The sequence below is a fragment of the Octodon degus genome, unplaced genomic scaffold, assembly GCF_000260255.1.
Source record: "Octodon degus isolate 3935 unplaced genomic scaffold, OctDeg1.0 scaffold00107, whole genome shotgun sequence".
In the NCBI taxonomy this organism is placed as follows: domain Eukaryota; kingdom Metazoa; phylum Chordata; class Mammalia; order Rodentia; family Octodontidae; genus Octodon; species Octodon degus.
The window spans coordinates 1,604,772-1,624,770 of NW_004524683.1; the positions used below are offsets into that span (position 1 = coordinate 1,604,772).

The window sequence follows — 19,999 nt, forward strand, 5'->3', positions numbered from 1 at the left end:
GAGATTTGGGGCCCACCAGCAGGACCCACTGTGGATGGGAGAAGACAGGGAGATGGGAACTTACACCTCCCACTCTGGAATGCAGTAGGTGCTCAGAAAGTTGATAACAAGTGGAGAAACACTGCCTGGCATTTGGCAAGCATTCAATAATTTTAAAAATGTAACACATTGCTAGAATGGCAACTGTATTTCTCTTCAGTTGAGTGCTACAACTATTTTAAGTTTACAATCTAGAAAAGTTTGCCTTATTAGAAATATGCTCAGCATTCTGCTTTATATAATTATCATACACAATATATAAAGCTGAAGATAAACATGGGAAAAAACAAAGTAGTCTTGGTTTTATACCCAGTTCCATAAGGTGATTTTGTTACAAAGGGCTTTTAATTCAGTTGAGAGTGGACCTGACTAGTGGGAGAATTACAAAGCCTGCACTGATCCAGAAGTACTGTACAAAATGGCAATATGGATTTAGTAGAGGAAGATAAAGTAGAGGAAAATAGGACCATACTTCTGAGGTGTATTTAGACCTAAGCTGGATACTAATACCAAATATACCTGACCCTATTTTCATCAGGCTTGTGGGCACACACAGCCCTAGGGCTCAGTCCTTATTAGTGCCGCATGGGTTTAGGGGAAGCTTAGAAGCCGTATACCTCTGAGTCCATGTGAAGGGTCTTGTTACAGTTCTTGGTAGCTTCTAATGTCAATGCCTTTGGAAAGGCAGCTGTAAATACAACCCTTACCCCAATTAACAGACAAGGATGAACCCAGCCAAGGTTTCCAGGCCGGGCGTTCGGGTGTCTGGGAAACAGCTACTACCCTGAACTCAGCTCCATAGCATGTTACTGCCAAGTGCTAGACCCAGCACCAGCCACTGCGGAGCAGTCTCTCCTTGCCCATGGGCCAGAGATGGGCCCAGGGGCTTCACTGAAGTAGAGGACAACCTCTAGCATGGCCTGCTCTGGCCTTTCACAAGATTCCTAGTGACAGGAGTGAACTGCCCTACAGCAGTGTTCCTCAAACTTTTGGTTGTGGAATCCACTTGTCCACATTGAATCTTTTTCCTTGCAGAACTAGGTATTGAGCCTAGGCAACCACTGTACTATTGAGCTTCATCCACAGCCCTTCTAGGTTTTGAGATAGATCTCACTAAATTGCCTAAGCTGCCTGGAAATTAACAGTTGTCCTGCCTCAGCTTCCCAAATAGTTGGGATGACGGGTGTTCATTACCACACCTAGTTCCAAAAAAAAGTTTTGAAAAGGAAATTATCATAGCCTGCGTAAGCCAGACTTTCGTTTCTGGTACCACTCCCATTAAAAGAAACCAGGCTTCTTTGAAGAAATGGCTAATTCTAGGGAAATGAAAGTAAGTGTAAGATGTTGGAACTTGCCTGAATGTGCTCCATTTGGTAAAAACTGAGACCTAAGCACTAAAATAATAAATTAGAATCACTGAAAAAACAATTCATAAAACCACAATAGGGGCTGGTGAGATGGCTCAGTGGTCTAGAGCACCTACTTAGAACAAGCTAAGCTAAGCAAAACACAAGGACCTCGGTTCAATCCCCAGCACCACATGCCAGCCAGCCCCGCCCCCTGGTGGGCTGAGCTGGCCACACACACACAAATAAATAAAATAAAAATTAAAAAAAAAATAATAAAAAATAAAACCACAATAAAAGTTAAATGAGTAAAATAGGGAAGAAAGGGCTTCTATTTATAGATTACTAAGTTCAGATGGTAAATATGGGTGGAGTTCTGGAAATGATTTTGCAAGTGTTGTAGTGTATCAATACTGGTATGAAATAGTATATACTAAATCTAAGAACATTGATAAGCAAGATATTTACATGGTCTGAAAATGTTTTACATATATTGGTTATTATTTAGTGGGGCTGTAGTGGAGAAATTAAATAACACCTTGATCAGGCAGTGAGAGGCAGATAGATATAAATGATTTCTGGCCAAGAATGCATAAACTGACTCTTAAAAAAAAGAAAAAAAATGACTCTAAACATCAAATTCAAAATGAGGTATTTTTCTCTTATAAAACAAGATGGCTCTAGAGGCCTACAGTCACAGAAAATACCAATGAAGAAAGATAAAAGCAATCATAACAGCTACATGCTGTCCCTAGGCTAGAAGGATTTGGGGGTGGGAGGGTATGCTACAAAGGACATGACAGACACCAGGTTAAAACATGACATCAATGTGAACTTGGCTAAACTGGTCTGTAGTTATAGAAGACTATCCATATAAATCCATCAAAATACTTAGAGATAAAGAAGTGAAATTTAGGCAATTTAAATGCTTTAGTTTTTTTGTAGGGGAAAAACATCATAAGGGACACAATGTTAACATGTGAACAAGAAGTGTATCTGGGTAAAGAATACACAGTAGGGGTTTCTTGTAGCTTTCCTGGATGTTAAAATGCTTTTCCAATAAAATGTGTAAAAAAATATTTCTCAGGATATAATAACTAAAAATGCCTTGGGTTTGTTAGATTTCAAAGAAAGGCCCAGTTACACATTTGCCACTCACTTGGGCAGATCTCACGGGGTCCTGCCCAGCTCTGCTGTCTGGATGCCTCGCTTACACTGAGCTCCTCCATGAGTACATGCAACTCTTCCCTGGCTCCATGGGTCCCTTTGGTCTTTGATTCACTTTAATGAATAATGTGTAAAAACATATATATAATCTGCATGTGACTTATACTTGGTAAACAGCTGTGATGGAACAAAATCTGTGTGTTGTCCTCTTTATACCAATTCTGCAGAGAGAGTGCAAAACTGATGTTTCATGGTTTATTTTCCCTTTGCCCTCCCACCCCACCCTTGGTGAAGGTTGTACCCACTTGAGCATTTCTGAGCACATGATCATGACTAATCTGAAAAGAGTGGGGCGGAATTCTTGTCTAGACAGTAACAGAAGGGGATTAGCTGCAAAGATAGCGTAACTATTGTGCAGTAACAGAAGCTGTCCAGATCTTCTTGGTGGACGATGCATAGAAGACATAGAATTATGGAACATCTGTTCCCCCAACCACCCTTTCCCACCCTTGCCCCCCCAAACCCTCATTCCCACCCTCTCCAACCCTCCCCCCATTAATAGTGTTAACAAAAGCTTAATCTTCCAGTTTTAAAGTGCAAATGATTTGGGTATGACTGTTGTTGCAACAGGTCAGAACAGAAAAAAATGAAGTCTTCTCTATGCGATGTTCTCCAGAATATAAAAGATGAGTTCCATGACGACCGGGCCCTCACTGAGCTGGCAGGCCCCTCCATGGATCACCGGCACCAAGGCGCTGTCCAGATCATTCATGTACTGGGAGGGAAGGGGCTGGCCATTGCTCCCTGCTTGATAGCCAACCTACACCACAGAGAGAAGGGGATGGCAGGTTACTTACTAGGCAGAAATCGCTCCAGAGGGCTGAGTGCCAAGGAGACTGAATAGAAAAGTTAGTGTTCTCAATAGTTATGGCTAGACAATTGATAGTGGATATAAATTTCTCCTCTTCCCTGAAGTGTCATGCTGCATCCTGTCATTTATTCATCTAGGGCACTGGATAGCCAGAAGATCTTGGGCTAGTCACCCTGTTAAGATCTTTGTTTTCATGAGGACTGGCCAAATAGCTCAACGGATTAAAGCGCCTGCAAGCAGGCTCAGGGGCTGGGGTTCGATCCCCGGGCCTGCTGTGCCAGACCCACCCCTAGAGCATGCTGAGACAGCAACACACTGGATGGCAATTGAGACTGGGCATGGTGGGCGCGCCTGTAATCCCAGCTCTTGGGGGGCTGTAAACAGGCGGGTCACTATAAGTCTGATCTAGTAGTGAGACCCTGAACACCCTGTAGATCCTTCCCTAAAAAATAAAAAAATAAAAAAAATCTTTGTTTTCTTGGAAAGGGAGGCATAGAGAGTCAGAAACACTACTTTAACTTTTGAGTGTTAAAATCAGTATACAACAATGTCCAGCTTCCTAACACTGCGTTTGTTCTTCAGCCCATCCTGTCATCCAGGCACCATTGTCTGAGCACCTCAAAACAGGGATTCAAAGAACACAGGCCCCTGACCTCGAAAATCCATAAATTTCACAGAAAAATAGTTGTTCTCTACTTGTGTTATCTGAGAATTCTCTCTCCAGCTACACTATCAGTACCTTTGGAGACAGGACCATACTGCTTCATTAGCAGTACCTTAATATGCTTCCTAAAGCACTGGGCAATATCGTGTTTTTTTGTTTTTTTGTTTTTTTTTTTAATGTATTTAGGACAGGGTCTACAGGGTCCCACTACAAAGATCAGACTGGTAGTGATTCTCCTGTTTTTCATAGTCCCAAGTGCTGGGATTACAGACACACGCCACCACGCCCAGTCTCAGTCTAAGTCTCAGCACAGCCCGGGGGGGGGGGGGGGGGGGGGGGGCCAGAACAGTACACCAGGGATCGAACCCCAGCCACTACGCTCTGCCTAAGCAGGTGCTTTAGTCTGCTGAGCTATCTGGCCAGCCCTGGGCAATGACTTAAATAAAAAAACAAAAAACAACTTGTTGATTGATGATTAGTCAGACATATAACCTTTCATTCCCTGCTAGAGCACAGTTCTACACTTAGGAAACAGTGTCTGCCTGTAAACACTTGGGCTATGAGCAGCATTTTGGGAAATACTGGTAGTTAGAAGGCACAATCAAGCTGAGAACCAATATCACTTTCTAATAACTCAAAGCTAAAGGGCTGAAGAGATATCTCGTAATTGCAAGCATCAAAGCAAGACCCAGAGGACCTGTTGAAGGCATCCAGAATAAAAAAAAAAGGTAAGAAGATTAGGAGGGATTGGCCGGTGGGGAGAAACTCAGAAAGGAACTGGGCTTGGAAAATGGAGACTGGATTGTTATTTTGAAGAGCATAGAAAAAACACTAAGGAAGACCGGGAGGGGGAGATGGCTCAGTGGAATAAGTGCTTCCCTGGCAAGCGCAAGGGCCTGAGTTCAATCCCTGGTTCCGCAAAAAAAAAAAAAAAAAAGGAAGACAGGGAGGGAAGCCTGACATCAGCAGATTTGAACTGACAGAACAATTACTGTATTAGAGAAATAGTTCAATTCTTAGCCACAAACTAGCATGGAAATTCTGTCAGAATAAATTTACTAATAAATTTAACTGGACAGCTGCAAAGTCCAGTTATCAGAAGCCTGTGCCAGTAGGATTATGAAAATAAGACTAGAAGATGGACGTGGTGGTGCACACCTGTAATCCCAGCACTGAAGAGACTGAGGTAGGAGGATCTCTGTGAGTTCAAGACCAGCCTGGGATATAAAGTGAGCTCAAGGCCAGCCTGAACTGTGTAGTGAGACCCTGTCTTAAAAAGACAAAAAAAAAAAAAAAAAAAAAAAGTACAATTAGAGTGTGGCATGGTGGCACACACCTGTAATTTAAACACTTGGAAGGCTGAGGCAGGATTGCTGAACATTTCAGGCCAGTCTGAACTAAACAGTGAGTTAAAGGGCAGCCTGAACTACATATAAAGACCCTATCTAAAAACAAAACAAAACAAGATCAGTGATACTGTGGAACCTGCCCTCTAAGAGCATGTTAGAGGGTAGTGCAGATGCAAGTCACAGGTGGTATGAGGTCTTTATAGGACCTCCTCAGCCGACAGGAAGAAAGGCTTCTCCCTGGAATACAGGCAGGGAGAGGCCACTGAGAGTGCCTGACCAGGGAGCATGTCTGGGTGAATTAATATTACAAGAGGAGGAATCAGAATGTTCCATCTGCTCAGACCAGAAGGTCTACAGAGCTAAGCTTGGGTCAATTCATAAAAACTCACATAGTCCATAGACATCGCCCAAGGACAGCTTCAAAAGCAACCTAAGACCTTCCTTACCTGATCTGAGTCAAGTGTCACACGCAATCCCAGTTTTGTCATTCCATCTTCCTTCAGAAGCTTCAGGTGGGGACAGAGAGCAAGGCAGAAAGCCTTGGCAACATGCTCAGTGAGTCTGCTGTGATCTGCAGGGTCACTCAGGCAGTTATGCTGGTCATCGTTTTCCAGGAAAAACACCTGTTCTCCAAACAAGAGAGTTAACACTTAGGCCAGATTTTGGAAAACACAAGTGCACAAGTAGGTTGGCTTGCATATAGAAGCACCCTGATTCTCCAAGGTGTGCAAGACACCATGAAGTGCAGGATGCCATAAAGTCCTTGGGCTATGAAAAGTGAGACTTACGGAAACAGTCCCTGCTCTTGGTCCTGTATACACACTGAGAGTGGCAGTGCTTGTCTTCCTGCAAGCCTCCAGCATGATCTGAGGGTACATTCTCCTTAGAATCAAAATGCCTATTTTTGCACTGACACTTCTAATATATATATATATATATATATTTCTTAAGAAATTATCTGAGAGTCTACATGCTCTACCATAGGCTGGAGGTGGTAGTCCATGCCTATTATCCTAGGATTCTAGGAGGCTGAGGCAGGAAGGCCACAAATTTGATCCCTGCCTGAACAACTCAGAAAGACACCATCTCAAAATAAAAAAAAATTAAAAAAAAAAAAAAACACGAAAAGAAAACAGGGCTAAGGACATGGCTTATGGTGAAAGCCCTGGTTTCAATCAGTACCACAAGAAAAAGCAAAACAACCAGAATAGTTCTGACAGTATGATCCAGCCTCTTTTTTTTACATAGTATTTACGAAAGAGAAGAGGCTCAGTGAAGTACACAGAAGTACTCAGAGACACAGCCAGGACCATAATTCAAGTCCTCTGCCTTTTGTTGCAGAGCTTTGCCCACCATGTGGCACTGTGGAGGCCAGAGCTGTGTCCCTGTGTGCATGGTGAGAAGTGCAGCAAATCTGGAGCTGAGACCCGGGTCCTCACCACACAGAGGAAACTAGTCAAAGGACTTGTTTCAGTTCTTGTGGTTGGGATGTGCATGTGTGGAACAGGGTCTCCCTATGCCCTCAAACTCTTGAATTCAGGTGATCCTTCTGTCTGTGTCTTCCAAGTAGCTGAGACTACAGGCATATGAGCTATCACACAAGGCTTTCAAAAGACTACTTCTACTTTTTTCTTTTCTTCCTTCCCCTATTTCTCCTCCCTTCCCCTTTTTTCTCTTGATTTTGAGAACGGGTCTCAACTTTGTAATAAAGATTGGACTCAAACTAGCAGCAATATTCCTGCTTCAGCCTCCTGAGTGCTGGCATTACAGGCATGTGCCACCATACCTGACCTCAAAGGATGTCTAATTCTAATTTGCCTCTATAAAAAATGGAGAGCCATCCACCCTCTATATTATAAACAGTAACAATATAATCAAAATATAAAAAAGAAATATACACTAAAGCCCAGCTTCCTGCTCAATAAGAGGCCTATTCCAAGAATATTAACCAAAGGGCCATGCATGGAAGCTTTGAGGAGAGCTTTAGAGGAAGCAGAAGAGTATGCTGGCCCCTGCTCTACCAAGAAGAAGCGTTAGAAAAGGCTGTGTACTCATCTGTATTGTGAGATGGGAAGCCCACCTACTCCATTGAGTGACCTCAGAACACAGGAAGGGAATGGAGATCAAGCAGGGTCATACAGTATGAAGAATTTTACATGTTCCAGACTTTACACTGCTCAAAATGCATCAGGGATGATCACGACAAAGAAAATAACTAAAATCAGCTGTGTGTGGACACAAAGCCAGGTATGAATGATGAGTTACCTGAAACAACCAAGCCCAGACTGTGCCCCTATGCCATCAGGAAGAGCTGCACAGACCTCATCAAGAGACATAAACCCTTCTGCTCCCCACATCCCTATGTGTGAAGTGAGAGCCAGAAGTCACAGAATTAGAAAGACTTAAGACTTAAAGCTGAGGGGCTGGTGAGATGGCTCAGTGGTCTAAAGCACCTACTTAGAACAAGCTTAGCAAAGCACAGGGACCGCGGTTCAATCCCCCAGCACCACATGCCAGCCAGCCCCGCCCGCTGGTGGGCTGAGCTGGCCACACACACACACACACACACACACATAAATAAAATTAAAAAAAAAAAAAAAGACTTAAAGCTGAAAGGAACTCTACAGATTTTCCAATATCATCTTTTATTTTACAGCTAAGCATGAGGTTCAAAAGGATATAAGAGGGGCTGGGGAGATACCTCAGCGGAATAAGTGCTTGCCTGGCAAGCACAAGGTCCTGAGTTTGATCCCGGGTACCACAAAAAAAAAAAAAAAAAAGCAAAAGGACATAAGAGATCTATGTCTACCTATTTACTCTTAGAGAATCAATTTTCTGATCTGTGTGATTTGTACACACACAGGAGGTGGCATAGAAATTAATATACACTCAGTAAGGGACTGGGCACTGGAAGTCAGCAGAAAAATAAAGACATCAGAACTGTGGCTGGAAGCACAGCCTTCAAAGGCCAGGTTAAAGACGAAGATGTAAAAACCAGGCCTACATGCTGCTCTTAAGGAAGACGCAGTAGCTGGCAATTACATATAATTGGTATCAGCTGGTCCAGTAAAGTCCAGGTAGATATCAGTCACCCACGTGGGTGACCAGAGAATCCAGACCCATCCTTACCCGCAAACACCTTTGCTCTTTCCATGTACCCTTGCTACATGACCCACTTCACTACTGGATCAATATTCACTAAGAAGATATACCTGTAATCTTATAGGGTGAATATAGTTGTGCCCACCTCTTGATTTTGTATCCACCTCATGTCTTTGCTGTATAAAACATTCTTAGAGGAGTAGCCTCAGTGGTGACCTATGTCCAGGACCCCTCCTGTCTCTCAGGAACTATTCCTATTCCCTAATAATCCTTTCCTACTCTTCCTTTGTCCTTTGGACTTCATTCTTGAATTTCAGGAGACATAAACTTGGTGTACTTGAGATCTAGCAGGTTGGGAGTACATTTCTCCTGTATCATTCTCATTCCCAGAGGCAGACCCTACCACAGTCTTCATGTGAAGGAACAACTTAATTTCATGGAAAAGAGCTTAGTAGTTGGCCAGATCTACATTGGCCTTATAATTTTTGACAAATTATTTAGTTTCTGAGCTTTATTTAAAAATTTTTTTATTTTATTGGTTGTACAGATCAACGGGATTCACTCTGGCAGATTCAAACATGCAAACAATATACTTTATGAGCTTTAATTTTCTTGTTGTGAAGTAAAGACCATATTGTTGAGAGAGAGATTTAACTGTGAGTGCTGCATGACTGACCTAGTTTTCTGAAGAACACACTAAAGATATGCACCACTCAAGATATGCACCTCTTTTTCAATCCTAATGCAAGTCAGTCCCTAATAGCTAGTTCACAGGACAGGATACAACAGCTTACAGCAGGCTGCACTTGATGTCACTTCTTTCTAGTGATCTGAGATAGACCAAAGCAAATTAGAGTATAGTAAGTCAACAAGAAGATTTTTTTTCTCAGATATAATTTTTTTTTTAATATTCCAGAATGAACCCAAAATGTGGCTTTCAATCTAGCAAAGAGTTGTGGTCAACTAGGCCAAAGATGCCAGGTTTCACTTCCTTACCTCTGTCCATCTGATGACTTTTCCATTGGCTTTATACTCTGAGCCATGAAATATCTTCACATTTGTTATAGACTCCATGGACTTTCCATCTATAGGACTTATGATACTGAAACAGAGAAAGAAAATGACATGTCTTCTCAAGTCTATTAATTATACCAGGTACCTTAATGACCACTCTTCATCACAGGAAGAAGCCACGGTACAAAAGTAGACTAATAGTGGCCTAATGGGACAAGCCTATGCACTAAAATAAATCAGAGAACACACATACAAAAATAGAGGCATTTCTCCAGGAGTTGGCACTTTCTTTTTTAAAGCAGGGTCTTGCTGTGTGCTCCAAGCTGGTCTTGTGGCCCAACTCCTGATCCTTCTTGTCAGCCTCACATTACAGGAATGTGTCACCAGGCTGGGTTCAGGAGCTGGCTCTCTTAATGAAAACAAATGTAATCAAACTTGCTCTTCCAGCATTCCTCCTCTCTTTGAATGTATGGCTACTCAACCAACTTTTTCATTCTTCTCTTACCTCTCTTAACACTTACCATGTAATATTCATCATACGTTTGCAATCTGCATTACAAATGAACTTCTGAAGGACAGGGAGCATGACACAATCACTTCTCTGTGTTATATTTGCACGACTGACCCAATGTTTGGAACTTAGGAGCTCAATGCATGTTTATTAAAGATTATTTGACCAAGTATGTTAATTATATCAGTGCTGTTGTAAACTGATAAACCAGGACCTATGTATTTATCAAACAAATTCTCTCAGTGCTGTTATAGATTCCAAGTAAGTATGTGGTAAGGATCTGAAATGACTAACACAAAGGTTCTAGGCTCTTTCTAACAACTTTCAGACCTGATTGGTCTTGATTCTTTGTATATTAAAAGTCAAATTAAACATCAGGCATTCACTTCATTCTCTCAAGATTACTTCACCAACATAAGTTAAAGTTTTAATTCATCAGGCAACAATATAAAAGAAACAAGGCACTCCAGGGGCTGAGATGGAGCTCAGTGTAGAACACATGCCTAGCATGATCTTGGCCCATGTTCAATGCCCTATAACACCTTACCCCACACAAAGGCACCCTCAGTAGACTAGCATGCTTTGAAGCAAAAAAGACATTCAGGAACAAGCTGGAAACATTGTGTTTATACATTACAAAGAGAACAAGTGCCAGCATGTTCCCTGGCTTTTTTTTTTGGGTGAAATTTTTTAAAAAATTATTTGTGTGTGTGTGTGGCCAGCTCAGCCCACCAGGGGGCGGGGCTGGCTGGCATGTGGTGCTGGGGGATTGAACTGTGGTCCCCGTGCTTTGCTAAGCTTGTTCCAAGTAGGTGCTTTAGACCACTGAGCCATCTCACCAGCCCCGTGGTTGAATTGTTTTTTAGGGGAAAGTTTATTTTTTGTTTTTGGTGCTGAGGACTGAACTCAGGGCTTCCAGCTTGCTAGGCAAGTGTTCTACCAATGAACCAAATCCGCAGCCCAACCCAGGCTACTTTTTGTCCCGCTTTCTAAGCAGCTGACACAGCTGCTATAGGGAAAGGCATTCTGCTGTTGTCAACTGACACCTTTTGGCACAAAATTTTCTGATTGAGCACTTTTGTTCCTATTAATTACATTCCTTTCCAAATATGAAAGACTTAAATATAAGCTGATTTTGAAAATGAATTTTCTAATGAAAGACAGGAAGATAAAAGGTTACCTATAAAATACACACATATTTATTAATTAATTGGACACTGCTTCTTTTTGGCTGGAGGGAGAGCTCGGTGGTAGTATATGCTTGGGCCTTGGGTTTTATAGGAAGGAAGATGGAAAACAAAATTGCTTTATTTAAAATAATTTTAATGAAAAAAATCTGCATGCTATGTTCTAAATGTTTTTACCTTTCTTTACTCCTAATATCCTCACAACATTCAAGAGGCCTTCTGTCAAAGCCTTGTAGCAAAGGCTATTCTGTCAGACTCAGCTAAAGCACCAGCTATTTATCTGCTGAGTCTTTCCTGAACTGTCCTACCACATTCACCAGATTTCTTGTTTTTTTTTTCTTTTTAGAATTTTTATATTCTATATAGTAGTTTAATTCACCATCTTTAATACACTGACATACTCATTTATTTGTAACTACAAAACCAGATTGAATCACTCATTGGCAGGGGCACAGAATTCATTTTTACCTTTCCTTTTTCAGTGCTGGGATTGAACCCAGGACCTCACACATGCTATGCATATACTTTATCATCCAACTACACCTTAGCTCCTGGAATTCAATTTTGTATTTCCAATTTTATCATATGTGCTGCCAAAGCAAGGAGTTCTGTATTGCCAGAATTCTGACATAGCCTGAACGGATGGATAGGAGGATGGGTAAATGAATGGATGGAATGTAAGAATGGTTACACAATGAAGTACGGCATATTTATTTAATCTATTTAAACTACTACTAGATGCCAGATAGTTTTTTAGGTGCTGGTGATATAACAGTAAATAAAACAGATAAAAATCCCTGCCTTCATGCCAGGGGCAGTGTAGTTAAATAAACGAAAATATTTGGACTGGGGAGGTAGCTCTGTGGAAAAAGTGCCTGCCTAGCAAGCTTAAGGTCCTGAGTTTGATCCCCTGTACCAAAAAAAGAAAAAAAAAAAGAAGAAAGGAAAAGAAAATATTGTGTCAGAGCTGGGTATGGTGGTGCACATCTGTAATCCTAGCACTTGGAAGGCTGAGGCAGGATGATTGCAGTAAATCTGAGGCAGCCAGGGCTATACGATGAATTTAAAGCCAGCCTGAACTACATAGCAAGACTCTGTCTCAAAAACCAAAAAAACAGAAAGAAAAAAAAAAAGACCAAAAACCAAAACAAATATATATATACAGAGTCCAACAAAAAAGTGTATATATCTTCAGGAAAAGAATAATAGTATGATGTTTCTCAAACAGATGGTGTTACCCTCATTTGGGGGAACCTACAGGATGCCATATGTTGTAGAAAACCCACTACATTGCTAGCGCTTAGAGAAGCTGAAAACGCATGTTCAACAATCCTGATGACCAAGGCTACTCAAGCAAGCAGCAGTGTGCTGTACTTCTAAATGTCTGGAATCTAATGGCCATCACTAGGGCCAGCGAGATAGCTCAACAGCCTAAGTACCTGCTTAGTCAAGTGCAGGGATGGGTTTGATCCCCAGCACTACATGTCACACCACTGGACCCTGGGTGGGCTAAGCCTGCCACCAAGACTGGGCATGGTGGCACATGCCTGTAATTCCAGCACTGAGGAGGCTGAAACTGGAGGATCACTAGAGTCCTAGCTGCATACTGTGACCCTGTACTAAATACTTTAAAAAAAAAGAAAGTAAAATAAAATAATGGCCACCACTTTGTAATTGTAGAGGCCAAAAGTAACTTTATTAATCTCATGATGGTTCAATAAACTTAGTATTAAAATATTTATACAAGTTTTCTTTTCCAGATGTATACATTCTATATGTGCATGTATACGTGCGCGTGCGTGTGTGCATTTTTTTAAACATTCAGAGAGTTACAATACTACTGAGAAATATAATGCTGGGCAGGGGGTAGAAAATATCACTAGGAGAGAGAAATGTATATGATAGGGCTAAAGTACAGATGAGTTAATCAGGAAAGAATGTACTGAGAAAGTGACACTTTGGATAAGATTTGGAGGGGAGGGAATGATTTATGTGGCTATCTGGAGAAAGAGGGTCAGCTAGGAAGTATAGCTGTGGCCAAGTATGATGAAAGTTAGTGCTGCTTCTGAGAAGTAACAGGATGGAAAGAGGGATGCACAGGTTGTGCAGGGCCTTACAAGTTCTAAATGACTTTGACTTTTTCCTGCATAACACCGGAAGCCACTGGGAAGTCTAAGCAGGGACATTACTCTGGCTATTGTAACTAGACAAATACTAGATTGGGAGGCAGGAAAAGGCCTAAGCTCCAAACCAGGAAATAATTAAGAGCCTAATGCAATAATCTGGATCAAATGAGTAAGTGGCCTACACTAGGATGGTAGCAGTAGAGGTGATGAGAAGTAGTATTCTGGGCATATTTTGAAGTACAGAGAACAGGATTTGCTCTTGGATTGAGGTGGTATATGAAAGAAAGATGAGATTAAAAAAGACATCAAAGTTTGCACTTCAGCATTAGAAGAGAGCTGTCATATAGTACACTGGGTAAGAGTATAGGATCTGAAGCACAAGGAAGTGATTTTAAATCTAATCTGGTAAGTTATTTAGCCTTTTGGTACTTATTTAATTATATATCATATAAAATGAAACAATATTAGAAAAAAGGCTTTTTCTTTTCTTCCTTTTGTTCTCTGCCATGTATACAGTTCATGGCTAGCTTTAAACTCCCAGGGATCCTCCTACCTTAGCCTCCCAAATGCTGGGATTACAGGCTTGCACCACCACACCAGTCTAGGTATTTCTATTATCTCAGTAATTTTTGAAGGAATGTTTTTTGTTTAATTAATTATTCCCCTTATACTTTTTTGTTTGTTTTTTTGTTTTTTGTTTTTTGCGGTACCAGGGACTGAACTCAGGACCTTGCACTTCCCAGGCAAGTGCTTACTTTACTGAGCTATCTCCCCAGCCCTCCCCTTATACTTTTCTCAAAAGTAATTATAGAAACTCCTTCAGAAATTAAGCTAACACACCAGACACTTAGAATTCTATGTTATACAGTACTTTTTCTCAGGTGGGCTTTCTGTAAAACTGTAAAAACACCGCAAGGGATGAGGGTGGCTGCATTTACCCCTTGTTAACATTCTTGTCGTCATCCACCCACTGGATGTGGATGTGCTCCTGGGGATCCTCTGCATCCACCTTCCCACAGGTGATGGTGAAGTCCTTCATCTCTCGAAGTGCCTGCCTCAGTGCATCCATGTTCTCAGCAGTGATCTGGACCATGACGCCATCTAAGAATCAGTACCAAGATAATACAGATGGAAACAGCACAAAGCCAGGGAAGGGCCAGATGAAATACAGCACCTGGTATCTAGCAATAGTAAATGTAAAATCTCTGATATTAAATGTAAACTTTTGTTCTGCTCTCTTGTATCTAACAGATACAAGATTTTGTTGAGCAGAATCTCTTTACTTTTTGAAAAAGCCCTGAGAACAAACACCATGATGGACTCCGTTTAAACACTTACCTGTTAATTTCATTTCAGATACCACTACAAGTTTCTCCTGAGACTCAAAGAAAAAACTTACAAATGGTTACTTTGCTCTCTTGGATTTATGGCGTATTTTGTTATACCTTTTGCATTTACCATGCTCTGATTTCTTTGTATCTCTATCTCATCTTACTATGATCATCTGGCATAGAGTTAAACACCCTTGTTAACATGTGATGTTCATTAAGTCATCAAATAAACAATAGTAATAGGCGTAGAAATAAATCCATTTATTGACAGCCAGTAAGGCAAAGCTACAACAGAGTAGCTAACTACTTTTTGGCAGCTGGCTACCTCAGTCATAGGTAAACACTGAAATTGAGGATAACGTTGTCATTGGTAAACAATTAACCTGGTTTGCTGACATTTTTGTCTCCTGAGATAATTTCTAAAGAGCCTCAATAAAACTTTATAACCAGGCAGTCAGCCACATGTTTTACTAAACATACCATGAAATACAAGACCTGGGCCAGTGTAATAGCTCAGTGGTCTAAGCACTTGCTTAGGCAAGTGCGGGGACCAGCTTCGATCCCCAGTACAGCATGCCACGCTGGCCCCATGCCCAGGGCACCCTGAGCTGGTGACCATGTGCTGGCATGGTGGCACATGCCTGTAATCCCAGTAGGAGGAGGAAACAGGAGGATCACTAGAAGTCCAAGGGTAATAACACCCTGTACCAAATACACACACACATACACACACACACACACACACACACAGAAAGAAATGCAAGACCCAAGAAATTCTCACCCATAGACTTTAAAAAAATACTACTTTGCATTTGTAAGTATGTGTCAGTTCAATTTATCATTTTACCAGCATTTAAAGGATGTTCTTTAACTACTTCATAAAGACATAACAATAGTCTACACTTGGGGGCTGGCGGGATGGCTCAGTGGTCTAAAGCACCTACTTAGAACAAGCTTAGCAAAGCACAGGGACCGCGGTTCAATCCCCCAGCACCACATGCCCACCAGCCCTGCCCCCTGGTGGGCTGAGTCGCACACACACACACACTAAAATATAAAAAAAAAAATTTAAAAAAAAAACAATAGTCTACACTTGATGATACAGGTATTTAATTAGTCACTTCAGACCAAATGAGACTATTCAACTCCTAAGTTCGTGTCTGTCTGTCTGGCTTGCTTGCTTTCTTGTTTTATTTTTGGATACAGTGTCTGCTATTTTGTCCAGGCTTGTCTCAAACTTCTTTTTTTTTTTTTTTTTTTTTTTTGGTGGAACCAGGGATTGAACTCAGGCCCTTGCACTTGCCAAGGAAGCACTTATTCCACTGAGCCATCTCCCTGGCCCTGTCTCAAACTTCTGAGTTCAAGTGATCCTCTGGTCTCAGCTTCCCAAGAGTCTAGACCTACAGGGGTGTGTCACCATACCCAAATACTTAACAATTTATTTTAAAACCATATAAATTATTATGTATCGCAGCACATATCAATAAAGAGAAAAGTATAAAAATACTCCAAGGCTTAAAAACATTAGAACAGAACTGCCACATACTGGGAAAGAGCAGAATAGGATTTGAAGTACAAAGAGGTGATTTTAAATCTAATCCTGCCACATTCTAGCTTTGTGGTAAGTTATACCAATAAAATATGTTTGTGACACATAACAATCGCACTTATTTGGAGACACTGGTACATCAATATATTGTATCTTGAGCATTTTTGACCTTTCTTTCCCCTCCACTCCTTCCCCATCTCCAAAAAGTCTACTTTCCCGTTTCCTGCTATCTCTCTTTTTTTTACTGTTTAATTTATTTACATTTACATGTATTGATATTTAACCTTTGTCTGGTTTAATTCACTTAATACTGTGACCTTAAGATCTATCCATTTTCCTAAAAATGACTCAAATTTATCTTTTCTTATGGTTCCACTGTGTATATATACCACATTTTCTTTCCCCATTTGTCTGTCAATGGCTAGCTAGACTTTTTTTTAAAAGTTATTTTTTCAGGCAGGGTCCTGTTATGTAACCCAGGCTGGCCTCAAATCTGTGATATTCGTCCCTTAGCCTCACGAAGTAGTAGTACTACAGGTGTGCACCACCACACCTGGCACATTTCACAACTCTTGACTACAAAGCAAAAAATGGCTGGGCATAGTGGCACATACCTATAATCCCCAGCACTCAGGAAGCTGAGGCAGGAGGTTTGCATGAATTCTGGGCCAGCCTGAGCTACGTAGTAAGTATGTATGAGACTTTGTCTCAAAAGAATCAAAGAGAGAAAAAGAAATTATTAAAGCTAGATATGATGGAGCATACTTGTAACTCGAACAATCAGCAGGCTGAGGCAGGATTGCAAGTCTGAAGCCAACCTTGGCTACATAACAAAGCCATGTCTCAAGAAAGAAAAAAGATTTATGAAATTTAATTGTAAAATATTGATGTCCTCTGTACTTCACTCACTGTTTTACTAAATTTATCAAAAAAGATGAAAGTCAAACTCCATAAATATATGTAAGATTTTTCATTTCAAGTAATACACTAGAATCCAGCCTTGTCTGTAGATAGGACCTTAAGGTGAGCCATTGTGCACATGAAAAGTCATCCTATGTGGTTACTTTCCCTATGCTCTTCTACAATGATGCCATCACATTTCCCCATCAAAAATTGCAGCCAGGGCTGGGAATGTAGCTCAGAGGCACAATCCTGCCTGGCAAGCATGAGGTCCCAAATTTGATTCCCAGTTATTCCCACCCACCCCCCAGAAAAAGTAGCATCAAACTCCTCTCCCTCTACTAGAGTCTGGTGGAAACAACACTCTGGTGTTCAAGGCTGAGTCAAAAAAGGCAATGTAGCTCTTACCTCATTGCTGTAACACTTTTGTCTGGAGGTCTGAACCACCAAGGAAGGAGCCCAGACATTCCAGGGTGCCCACCATGCTGAGTAGGAGTAAGTACTCCAGTCGTTGTGCCTAGCATTTAAAGTAATCCCAGGCCAGGACTCAACGTGTGTGAGCAATATTTTAGATAACTAGCTTGCTGCCATCAAAATAGTCCCATTTTTAAGTAAACCCAACTGAGATACCCCAAAACATCATGTAGCAAAGTAAACCTATATCCCTGCACAGTCCTGTCAATATGCCACATAAGAGGAATCAACCAATATGATAATATGGTTGTTTTGAGTTGTTTTAAGCCATTAAATTCTGGGTAATATGTGATATAACAAAAATAACCTGGACAGGGTATGATCAAGCATAGAGAACAAAGTGAATACAGTGTGTCAATCAGTCTTTCATTTAATTTAAATTTATTAGAATGTGTCATGTCTAATTATAATAAACCCATAGCAAGCCCATCTCATTCTGTACCTCAAATGAGGACACTGTATTCTTGTAAGACTTCACTGAACATTTACATATCTGCATCCAATGCTATCTCTGTTCTCACATGCACACACCACAGTACCTCCACACACAACTATGAAAGGCCATCTCTTAATTTTTATGTGTCTGTCTCACAATATCTACCACTGACTCCCTTTTTGGAGAACTAAACACTCTCATAGCAGTTTTAATTTGCTGAAGAGTGAGATGTCACTGAATAAATAATAGGGGTTTGACATCAACAGTAAAAGCAGTGAGGTTTCTCTCAATGTTCCCTGTTTGTCAGTTGTATCACTGAGATTGAAACAATACACATGCAGCAAAAAAAAAACCTCATTCTTTACCTTCCACAATACTGGACTTGGCAAGGTATCCTGAAGAGGATTTCAGAGCACCACTAAACACAAAGAAACTGGCACCAGTCACTAAAAAAAACAGAAAAAGTTTCATGAAGACAGACCCTGAGATAGAGGTATTTAGAATAATAATGAAATATTTGCTAACTGGGAAATAGAAACATTATACAGAAACTTTCAAAAAAATCACTTAATCTATATACTATAATATACAAGTAACTAATAATTCTCATGTTTATCACAGATTTGGAAAGGAAGTCTTAAGGTTTGTTTTTTTCCCCTCTTCCTCAAATCAAGAATCAAAGAACCTCAGAGGCTAGGAGATCTTAATAGTCCAGGGTGTAGTAAACTGAGATCATCTGCAGCCTACTTCTTCTTCTTCTTTTTTTTTTTTTTTTCAGAACCAGGGATTGAACTCAGGCCCTTGCACTTGCCAGGGAAGCACTTATTCCACTGAGCCATCTCCCCGGCCCGTCTGCAGCCTACTTCTGTAAATGACCTTTCATGTAAATTGAACATAGCTATGCCCATTCATTTATATATTGTCTAAACCAGTTTTGTACTACAACACTAGATTTGAGTAACTGTAGCAAATATTAGAGATCCACAAAGCTTAAAAAAAGACTATTTTTTAAAAACAAACATCATTACCCTGATCTTTTCATAAGAGAAGATGTGCAATTACATTTAGCTTTATGAAAATGTTACTGCAATGTCATTTTCCTGCATCTTAAATGGAACTGGGCTAATGCAACATGGCCCCACGATCTCTCTGCCAGGTGGGCTCCCAGCCTTTGCCAGATACTGCTAGTGAGGGGGACCCACAAGAGCATAGGGCCACCCAGTCTGCTTTCAACAAGATCACTGTTACAGAGCATGCTCTTAAATTGAGCCCAGATCTGGCTCCCTGTAACTTTTGCCATTGCATTTTGTAGCAACAGAGAATAAGCTGAATCTTACTTTCACATAGTAAATAACTAAAAAATTAGATGTAGCTATTTCCCACCACCCTCTTCCAGTGTATTCCTTTCAGTGTTAGACATTTATAAATGTCTTTATTTAAGTCTTCCTTAAATAAGGACTGCTGTTTCTCACAATCATCCTCTGGACCCAATCTAGTTTTATCAATATACACCCATTAATGATAGCCAGAACTTATTCAAATATTCTAGATGTGATGTCATTAATAGAGAGCATTGTGAATGTACCACTACTTTATTTTGTATATTGTATTTGGATGTATATGTGCTAAATGCCTTCTATGCCTTTACTGAACAATTGATTTAAAAAATACACTGAAGATAGTGGTTTATAATAAGCTTATTAAAGAAGTTTACAAAACAAACATAAGACATAAGTTTGTAAAGAACTAGATATTATTTTCCTCTTATAAAATCAGAATACTCACAGCTTACTAAATGGTCTGAAAAGTCCAGTGGTAAAGAAATTTGTTTAGCACAGTTTCTCTGATTTATTAAGGAAGATTGCTTTATTTATTTATTTATTTATTTATTTATTTATTGGGGGGGCGGATACTGGAAATTGAACTCAGGACC

The 19,999-nt window shown here is 40.6% G+C and overlaps 1 protein-coding gene across 3 annotated transcripts in view; it reads right to left on the bottom strand.

Annotated features, from left to right (window-relative positions):
• Positions 1-1,926: 1,926 nt before the first annotated feature.
• Zfyve9 (zinc finger FYVE-type containing 9) overlaps positions 1,927-19,999 on the bottom strand; it is a 211,329-nt gene continuing 193,256 nt past the window's right edge. For 2 of the 3 annotated variants that reach the window (XM_023724211.1, XM_023724212.1), the window contains 5 exons: positions 18,432-18,512; positions 14,315-14,477; positions 9,535-9,640; positions 5,883-6,059; positions 1,927-3,372 (listed from right to left, as the gene is read on the bottom strand). In XM_023724211.1, coding sequence (XP_023579979.1) covers positions 3,211-3,372; positions 5,883-6,059; positions 9,535-9,640; positions 14,315-14,477; positions 18,432-18,512 — 689 coding nt within the window. In that variant the 3' untranslated portion in view covers positions 1,927-3,210. The remainder of the gene's footprint in view (positions 3,373-5,882; positions 6,060-9,534; positions 9,641-14,314; positions 14,478-18,431; positions 18,513-19,999) is intronic. The other variant, XM_004639118.2, reaches the window with a different exon arrangement.